The 10,013-nt window shown below is 42.0% G+C and overlaps 1 protein-coding gene across 2 annotated transcripts; it reads right to left on the reverse strand.

Annotated features, from left to right (window-relative positions):
• Positions 1–649: 649 nt before the first annotated feature.
• LOC121323787 (sulfate transporter-like) lies at positions 650–9,087 on the reverse strand. Of its 2 annotated transcripts, XM_041264999.1 has the most exons (4): positions 8,982–9,087; positions 4,991–5,622; positions 3,213–3,952; positions 650–2,815 (listed from the first exon to the last, which is right to left on the reverse strand). In XM_041264999.1, the coding sequence occupies exons 2-4, from the start codon at positions 5,597–5,599 to the stop codon at positions 2,026–2,028; spliced, it is 2,139 nt and encodes a 712-aa protein (XP_041120933.1). In that variant the 5' UTR covers positions 5,600–5,622; positions 8,982–9,087; the 3' UTR covers positions 650–2,025. The 2 variants fall into 2 exon arrangements, with proteins under 2 accessions (XP_041120933.1, XP_041120932.1); XM_041264998.1 differs by lacking the exon at positions 8,982–9,087 and having other exon boundaries at positions 4,991–5,665.
• Between the last annotated feature and the right edge of the window lie 926 nt (positions 9,088–10,013).

Consider the following 10,013-nt stretch of genomic DNA (forward strand, 5'->3'; position numbering starts at 1 on the left):
CAGCACGCTGGGCTCTGTGAAGAGGTGGGACTGTGTCAGCTTCTATCAACACACTGGGCTCTGTGAAGAGGAGGGACTGTGTCAGCTTTTATCAACACACTGGGCTCTGTGAAGAGGAGGGACTGTGTCAGCTTATATTTCAGCACGCTGGGCTCTGTGAAGAGGTGGAACTGTCTCACCTTCTATCAACACACTGGGCTCTGTGAAGAGGTGGGGCTGTGTCAGCTTCGATCAACACACTGGGCTCTGTGAAGAAGTGGGACTGTGTCAGCTTCTATCAACATGCTGGGCTCTGTGACGAGGTGGGACTGTGTCAGCTTCTATCAACACGCTGGGCTCTGTGAAGAGGTGAGACTGTGTCAGCTTCTATCAACACGCTGGGCTCTGTGAAGAGGTGGGACTGTCAATTTCTATCTCAGTACCTCCTGTTCCGCAGCGAGCTCTGATAATCTGAGCTGCCTGGACTGGGGCCACAATTTTCCGCAGCGAGTTCTGATTAGCTGAGCTGCCTGGACTGCATGTGGGGGCACAATGTTCCGCAGTGAGCGCTGGCATTTACACACATCATTATCCCTTGTATTGGCCAAATAATAGTGAGAGATCAGAGAGATCAGAGAGATCAGAGAAACATGTCTGCTAGACTCTGCACCATGATAAAATAGATCAATTTATTACAAATCAGAATACCTGATCAGAATACATGATAAAAGCCAGCGAAGATATACAAAACAGCTAGTCTTAATACGGAGTACAAATACATTTGTCACTGTCTCCTTGAGAAGCATTGAGGTTTACATTTATTGATTCTCCCTGTATCTAGTGTAGAAACTTAAGAAATGATGTGATGCTGGGGGCCCCTTGCTTGATATGAACCGCATCTTCTTTATTTCAACAAACCTTCAAGTTTGTTACCTTTTAATATTACCATGATCATGTTGAGACACTCAGAGATAACTGTTTTTTTTTACAATCTATCCCACAAGAGGGCAGTGTTTCTGTATAAAAATAAACTGGCAAGGAAAGGAAAGAACTGCTTCAAGACAGACTCTGGTCTTCACAAGTCAAGTTTTTCCAGGTCTTTACAGGGGCTCTAGTGTCTGCAGGTCAGCAGCAGAGCTGATGTGACTGTGTGAATGAGTTGTTTCAATCCACTGTCCACTTCGTGTTTACCATAATCTTTAATTGTTTTTAAAGTTCTGAACAGACATTTTGTACTTGTTTTTTTTTGACCCACTATAGCATAGAATTACTCATTTAACAAGTCAAGTCCTGGACTTGTAATAACTTCTTGTAATATGTATTTCAGAACTTGTTCTGCTTTGGTGCAGCATGCAGTAATTTCACATTTCATACACCAAAACACTTGCTATGGTAACAGAATGCTATACTGAAAACAACATGTTCTTGTAATCTTCATGTACATGCGCAGGTACCTGAAAAAACTTTATTCCTATAATGTACATGTTCCTACATCACGTCATTCCCTGCTCAACAGCTTAATTTAAACAAACCGCCATTGTAACAGAATATATAAAATAACATAGGGGTCAGAAAATATTCGCATACGACAATACACGTCTCTCGATGGGTTAGGGCTGGTAATACAAAAGCGCAACTTGAGACCTGGTACTGTGTGATGATAGATTGTGACCCACACATTACTCTATGTGCATGCTCTATATATAAGGAAATTTAACAATGATATAATTCTATTACTTTGAAGAACTGGAGGGATTAACATAAGTATATTATTCCCTGCAAAAAAATCTCAGACCTTTACAAAGCACTTGATTCATTTTTACAAAGCACATACCCACTGGCTTTTTGATTACCCAGAGCCAAATAACTAAAGATATACTGACTCACTGTGACAGTACATCTTTAAACTCTGAAATACACAGCTTTATAAGGCACTCCATATTGCAGAACAGCTATCTCTCTACTGTATATATTTTGTATTTTATGGATGTCTGAATGTTACTAGTATCATGTTCAGCAGTGGGAGTCTATATCACAGCCTCCATTCTAAGTGCAGTAACTCTGAGTGGATCCTATGGCATCACTGATGGTACAAAACACCAGCCGTGCATCATCGCTGCCCTGCTGCAGATAGCCCCCCCTGCGAAGCGAGTCCAGTACTGAGGGATTGCACTGGGCCAGCAGCACCTCAACTCCCAGCTCTTTATAGTCTCTGTAAATCTCCTTCAAAGCATTCACGCCGGCCGTGTCCAGAAACAGCACTGGACTGCAGTCGACGACCAATGTGTGAAAACTGCACTTCTCTGGCACAATAACCTGAGCCACTGTGGCCACTGCGCTGTCTGGACTAGCCTCTCCCTTGCCCTCTAGCCCAGCCTCTTTCTCTTTTTTGTTGTCCTTCTCCTTCTTTTTCTGCTGCTGCTGCTCTTTTTTCCGCAGGGCTGCCTCCTTGGCAGGGTCCAGCCCTGAGCAGCGGTAAAGCGCTTTCTTGAACAGGGATTGGTTGGCGTAGTAGACGGGAGCCTCGAAGCGGAAGACGATGAAGCCGGCGTGGGCTTGCAGGCCTCTGTAGACGCTCAGGTCTTCGTAGAGACCGGTTTCGCCTGCCTGGCCCAGCTCAGCTGCCCGAGCCCTTTGAGTGCGAGCTATTACGCAGAACGCAGAGAACACCACGCCCACCAGCAGGCCCAGCTCTGTGTTGGCCAGGGCTGAGGTTGCCATGGTGACCAGCCAGATGGCTGCGTCCACACGGTTCACCCGCCACATCTGGGGAATCTCACCGAACTTGCGCAGCGCCCCCCTCAGGTTCACGATGATGATGACACCCAGCACACACCTGCAGGAGAAAAGTATACAAAATTGGGTTTTCTTCATTTAAAAAAAAAACATTTTTTAAACAATTTGTCATGGAATTTCTTTCTGTCACACATAATATTTTAATGATACATAAGATGGTAATAATAATTATAATAGTAATTATAATAATGTGAATTTTCTGCATAAAATAGTACAAGAAAACACAGCATTGGGGATAGAAATAAGACTCCCATTGCATAGCAGTTTGATCCATTCCTGTTGTTTTACTACAAGTTTAATAACACACAACTGAGCTTGTTACCTATACACTGTGGCTAATCAAGCTCGTAATAAAACCTGTAATGGGTGAAACTGCTATGCAATAGGAGTCCTAATTCCATCCCCATAGTACGATCAGACGGATTTGGTTGGCTCACTTCTGCAGGGAGTAGAAGAGGGGGGCGATGACCAGCAGCACCAGCAGCAGCACCAGGGCGGTGACCAAGCTGGAGAGCTGTGTGTTGCAGCCAGTGGAATCCTTGACTAATGTCTTGGTGAGCGCGGCGCTGGTGGTGAAGCAGCGGAAAAAGGAAGGCAGGATGTTGCAGAAGCCGATGGCGTACATCTCCTGGTTGGCGTCCACGGTGTAGCCGTGCTTCTTGGCGAACATCTCAGAGAGGGAGACGGTGATGGCAAAGCCGATAATTGCGATGGAGAAGGCGTCGAGGGCCACGTTGGGGATCAGGGACCAGTCGGGCATCTGTGGGGGCTGGAACCCTGTGGAGATGTTGCCCGCCACGCCGGAGTGGAACCGCTCCTCAAAGCGGCCATAGTGGGAGGCCAGGGTGGCCACGATGACCACCAGCAGCTCCATGGGGATTGGTGCCTTGAGCTTGGCCTTGTAGCGGTTGTTCAACTCCTTGGTGGGCACCAGCACCAGCAAGCACAGCAGGCTGGTGACGAGGTCGCACAGGTTGGTGTCCTTTAGGTTCTGGAAGAGGCTGACCCAGGTTTTCACCAGGGAGCCCAGGCCCTGCACCCGCGGCAGCTTGAGCCCCAGAAGGTGCCTCATCTGGGAGGTGAGGATGGTGAGGGAGGCCCCCGTGGCAAAACCACTCAGGAGGGAGTCGGACAGGTACACCGAGACAAAACCCACCTGGAAAATCCCCATCAGCACCTAGACACACAGGCAGCAGGATTATTGTTATTCATATTATTACTATCATTATCATCATCATTATTATACAGCGACTCACAGAGGGCGGAAAAAAAATAAAATGTGTTATGTCTAGATCCTGAGATCATTTATCTCATGATCTCTACTTAATGCATTTCAATTTTTTGTCCTTAAAGAGCCACCTTATTATTATTATTATTATTATTATTATTATTATTATTATTATTATTATTATTATTACACCGTGTAACAAATTTTTTTTTTTTTTTTGTTCCTGGGTAGTAAGTGTTATTTCCTAATTGCTTATGCCTCAAAAGTATAGAAAATGGCTATTATTCCCCACAAACTTTGCTTTTGTGACCAGGACAGTGATATTTCAAAATATCACTATTTCCAATGGGAAAACGGGCAAATGTGTGTCTTTTCATTCACATAAAGTCAGAAAAAAACAACATATGAATCCAAATTAACATGTATTTATACTAAAGTAATACAAAAATGACTACAAAAGATTTAGAAGTGAGTAGTTTTTTGAGATTTACGATTATACTGTAAATACTGTAAAATAATCGTAAATCTCGAAAAACTACTCACTTCTAAATCTTTTGTAGTCATTTTTGTATTACTTTAGTATAAATACAGGTTAATTTGGATTGTTGTTTTTTTCTGACTTTATGTGAACGAAAAGACACACATTTGCCCGTTTTCCCATTGGAGATAGTGATATTTTTAAATATCACTGTCCTGGTCACAAAAGCAAAGTTTGTGGGGAATAATATCCATTTTCTATACTTTTGAGGCATAAGCAATTAGGAAATAATACTTACTACCCAGGAACAAAAAAATAAATAAAATTTGTTACATGGTGTTAACAGTACTTCATCATATAAATCAGATGCTTAATTTCAGTTCAGTATCGGCCAAATCTAAATGTATGGCTGTTACAGTACATTTTAATTCACTGTTTCAGGCTGCAAAGACATACATGTGTGTCCCTCTCTGGTCCTTCCCACCTGTACCATGCAGCCCCACACTTACTTGATACAACCCTGCCATGAAGGTGAGCATGGTTGCCACAGCTACGGCATAGCAGCTCTGGTCGCAGGTCATCCCTGCAGTGAGGTTCCCTGCTCCAGTCATCCCGGTCTGGTTTCTACCCCCTTCAGAGGTGTAGCCGGCTGCTAGCAGTTCCCTGTCCACCACCTGGCCCACCAGCAGACAAAGCACGCCGAATATCCCAACAGAGACATGGCGTGAGGAGGCCAGCACCGCATAGATGATGCAGGAGAAGAAGGAGGTGTAGAGGCCGTAGACAGGTTCCTGGCCAGCCAGGAGGGAGTAAGCGATGGACTGGGGCACCAGGAGGATAGCCACGATCAAGCCGGACATCACGTCCCCCAAGAGCCACTCCTTAGGCCTGTATTGGGGCAACCAGCTAAGAATGGGGAAGAACCCCAGCACCAGCTCTTTGGCTCGGCTCGGGCTGCAAAGGCATTTCTTTTTGAGTTTCCTGGTCAGTACAGACCTGAGGTCTTCCGCCTCCTTCTCCTGCTCTTCTAAAAGCACCGGGGTGTACCTCTTCCTCTCCACAGCTCTGCCCAGTGAGGCCCCCCGGTCCCCCAACTGGCCATTCTCCTCTCCGGCCATCTTCTCTACTCTTGCCAAGCCTCCTGAAGAAAAGACAGAGGGATCCGTCAGGTTGTAACTCATACATATTTATAGGTGCAAGTCTGTCATCTCATGCTGACTAATCAGTGCTTTCACAATGAGACCGGCATTGGGCAACCCACTGAATATGGAATATCACTTTCGCTGTCAGTAATCTTGCACAGGCCAACCTGTCTACAACTGCAATAGTTATCATTAAAAGGGAACTATAATATTGTGTAGAAAAAACAACATATGGTTAGTAAATTATTTAACTGGATCGACAGTGATTTCAAAATAAAACAATCCTACCGAACTTTAATGACTTTAAAATGTCTTTAAATGCACTCTGCTCCAACAAGTACTGTGATGCCATCTGTTATAATTCTTGTACAGAAATGTTAACATGTTTTAATAATTATTTGAAGTACCATAATACTATGCAACATATGACTGAATGTTTAACCCTTTCACGCATTAAATATTGAAAACAGCTGGAGAAAATAAACATTTGAAGTAGTTTTGGACACGTAGTAAATATATTTTCATTTTACTTTTTTTTTTTTCCAAATTCTTTCCATTGCTTTTATGGGGAAAAAATTGCATCCTCCTATGAGGTATCATTCAACAGGGTAACTCACTACTTCCAAGCCTCTCCAAGCCTGAGGTCATCATGCATTTGCCTCTTTTGTATGTCCCCATATAAAGACAAAAAGAGAGTTTTTTTTTTTTTTTGTTTGTTTTTTTTTTTTACCCATCCTCATGAGGTCACCATGTATGAAAGGGTTAAAAAAAAAAAAAAAACCTAAAGTCTACAATTGAACTTCCTATCACTTCTTATAAAGTATTTTGGTCATGCTTTACAGAGTGGCTGTGTTTGTGATCCATTGTGCACAATGGTTTCAAATTAATATGAGACAAGAACAAGCTGCCAGGTAATTTACATGGGAAAGTGTGTTGGTTCAATGGCTGTTATAAAGCGTTGCTTGGTGTTTCCTATACCCTGGACTCCCCTCTCCTGTGATGTGCTGCGATGGCTGTTCTACAGCATTGCTTGATATTTTATACCCTGGACTCCCCTCTCCTGTGATGTGCTGCGATGGCTGTTATAAAGCATTGCTTGATATTTTATACCCTGGATCCCCCCGTCCTGTGATGTGCTGCGATGGCTGTTATAAAGCATTTCATGGTGTTTCCTATACCCTGGATCCCTGTCTCCTGTGATGCGTTGCAATGGCTGTTATAAAGTGTTGCTTACCGGTTGCTTGACTGATGTTGATTTAAGTCAGATTTACTGTGCTGACACACAGGAGACTTGTTTTCAAACTTCTTGTTTTTTTGTTTTTGTTTTTGTTTTTTTTTACTTTCTGGTCTAAAAAAAGAAAATACCTGTGTATTTGAGTTTTTCCCGCTATTGATGATATCAGTGTAACCGATCTAAAACTACAATAAAAAAAGAACCCAATCTAAAGAGAACCCCCTTACTACAATAGTGTGCTGCCTTCCAGGAGCCTCGGTCAAGCACATCACTGAGAACGTGGACAGGCTCCTAGAACGAATAGGAGACGACCCGGTAGTAGTCGTCCACATCGGTACAAACAACATTGGAAGAGACAGACCAAAATCCCTGCAAAACAAATTCAGAGAGCTAGGAAGGAAATTGAGAAAACCAAAACTGTGGTATTTTCTGGTATACTACCGGCACCTTGCAAAGGACCATATGGACAGCTGGAAATAATTAATCAAAACGCATGGCTGAAGATGTGGTGCACACGGAAAGGCTTCACCTATCTTGATCATTGGACCACATTCTACAACGAGGACTATCTATATAGACGGGACGGACTGCACTTAAATAACAAAGGAACCAGTCTACTTGGAGAAGAGATCCTCGAGTAGGTTCAGAAGCATTTAAACTAGAAAGGAAGGGGGGAGAAATCAACAAAAAAACAGAAGGGAGACCGCATCAAAACAAGAACTCAGTTAAGACAACCATTAAATGTATTTATCTAAATGCTAGAAGTATCAGAAACAAAATTCTAGAACCTGAAGCTACTGCACTAACAGGTAACTATGATGTGATAGGTGTTACTGAAACTTGGTTGTCTGAGAGTGATGGGGACGAATATAATATTTGTGGGTATACACCGTATAGAAAAGACAGGCAGGACAGAAGAGGAGGAGGGGTAGCGCTATACATAAGAAACAGTCTTGAAGCCCAGGTGTTAAACCTGGACAAAGAAAATAAAACCAAATCAATATGGGTCAGAATAACAGACAAAAATTCAAAGGGCATAATAATAGGAGCATGCTATAGACCACCAGATTCAGACGGTGAGCACAATTATCTGTTATACAATGACATTAGAAATGCGTGTAGCAAAGGAGAAGCCATACTAATGGGGTAGCACGAAGGATGAAATAGAAATGGTGGAAATGACAAATGACTGCTTCCTAACACAATTTGTCAAGGCACTGACTAGAGGGAAGGCATGCCTTGATTTAGTCTTTTCAAATAACGAAGATAGAATAACTAAAACAGAGGTCAGAGAACCACTGGCAAACTCAGACCACAACATGGTCTCATTTGAAGTGTTTTTTAAAACCCCAAAAGTAATGACTAAAGCGAAGGTTTACAATTTTAGAAAAGCAAACTATGAAGGTTTGAAACAGAGACTAACAGAAGTAGATTGGAGTAAAATAGAGAAAACACCCACAGAAGAAGGATGGTTGTTCTTCAAAAATGTAGTACTAGAGGCGCAAAACAATTACATCCCTAAAGTAGACAAATCTAAATGTAAAACTAAATTGCCAAAATGGTTTAATAGATCAATTAAAAAAAATATTCAGCGAAAAAAGACACTTTACAGAGCATTAAAAAAGGACCAAAAAGAAAGTACGCAGAAAGAGTACACAGAACTGCAAACGCAAGTCAAAAAGGAAGTTAGAAAGGCCAAGAGAGAAATAGAAATGAACATTGTTAAGGGAGCTAAAACCAATTCCATAATGTTTTTCCAATATTACAACAGCAAGCGAACATTCAAAGAGGAGATTAAATGTTTAAGAGACACAAATGGCAAAATCGTAGATGAAAAAAAAAATAGCAAATATATTAAATGATTACTTTTCACAAGTTTTTACAAAGGAAAATACTGACAACATGCCCCACATGTCATCCAGTTCCTATCCAGTTTTAAATAACTTTAGCATAACTGAGGCAGAAGTGTTAAAGGGACTGCTGCTTGGTATCCTTGTTATATTTTGTACCTATCTGTAAAAATAGGACTCAGATTAATTAATCAGATCCCTCCCTGTCCTGTGGATGTCACTGGTCTTGTTCCAAGCACCAGTGAACAGAAGGATAACACAAACACTTGCTTACTGTGAGGTTAGTGCAGACTCGCTTCTCTTCACAGGTCTGCAGTCAGCGAGGAAAGGCTTTTTCAAAGCCTGCTTGTCGTGATCACTGTGTCTGTCCATCCAGCAGTCAGTAAAACCTTTGGTTTCCAATGGTAGGCTTAAAGTGTAGTTTACTAGTCAGCGGTAAGCCCTGAAAACACAGCATTTCTAAACAAAGCTTTGCAAAGGATTACACGCCGTTAGACAAACATTTCGAGGGATTGCAGGGCTCATGTTTTAGCACAGCCAGTGCCAAGCAGCTTGTGTACAACACTCAACACTTAACACTTTGGAATTTGGAACTCCTTTAAGAAGAAAAGCCAACACAGTATTTGAACAGAGTAGGAGCTATTGCCACAGCTAAACATTGCTGCAATTCATTTCAATTAGTCATTACGCTGCGCTAATTACAGTTTGCATTTTAACATGGCACCTTGGATACTGCAGCGCAGCAAGTTTGAATGCAGGCTAAATATAATCTATGTTAAATACTAATATTCTTATTTTTATTATTATTTATTTAAATGGTTAAACTGTATTGTTTTGCTGGATTATGTTAATCATGTGATTGTTAGTGTTTTTGCTTTCAAATCTTATCTTGACGAAATTCTAAATGGTTTTCATGCACTCAAACTCTGTACTGAAGCTATTTTTGGGATTTCTTTCTTTAAGAAAAAAAAGATAAGAGGCTCCCGAGTGGGGCATCCAGTAAAGGTGCTCTGAGTGGGTGCAGGATGCATCCCTATAGCTTGGAAGTCACTAGATTTAAATAACTTTAGCATAATTGAGGCAGAAGTGTTAAAGGGACTAGGAGCTCTTAAAATAAACAAATCCCCTGGGCCGGATGAGATCCTCCCAGTAGTACTCAAAGAAATGAAAGAAGTAATTTACAAACCGTTAACCAAGATCATGCAGCAGTCTCTTGACACAGGAGTGGTACCGACAGACTGGAAAATTGCAAACGTAATACCGATCCACAAAAAGGGAAACAAAATTAAACCAGGTAACTACAGAC

Source organism: Polyodon spathula, chromosome 12 (assembly GCF_017654505.1).
Source record: "Polyodon spathula isolate WHYD16114869_AA chromosome 12, ASM1765450v1, whole genome shotgun sequence".
Classification (NCBI taxonomy): Eukaryota; Metazoa; Chordata; class Actinopteri; order Acipenseriformes; family Polyodontidae; genus Polyodon; species Polyodon spathula.

Coding starts and splice junctions, on each gene's coding strand:
- LOC121323787 (XM_041264998.1), bottom strand. CDS start 5,662: ATGAGTTACAACCTGACGGATCCCTCTGTCTTTTCTTCAGGAGGCTTG. Junction 3,953..4,990: donor TCATGGCAGGGTTGTATCAA/GTAAGTGTGGGG, acceptor CTGTGTGTCTAG/GTGCTGATGGGGATTTTCCA. Junction 2,816..3,212: donor CTCTTCTACTCCCTGCAGAA/GTGAGCCAACCA, acceptor TTTCTCCTGCAG/GTGTGTGCTGGGTGTCATCA.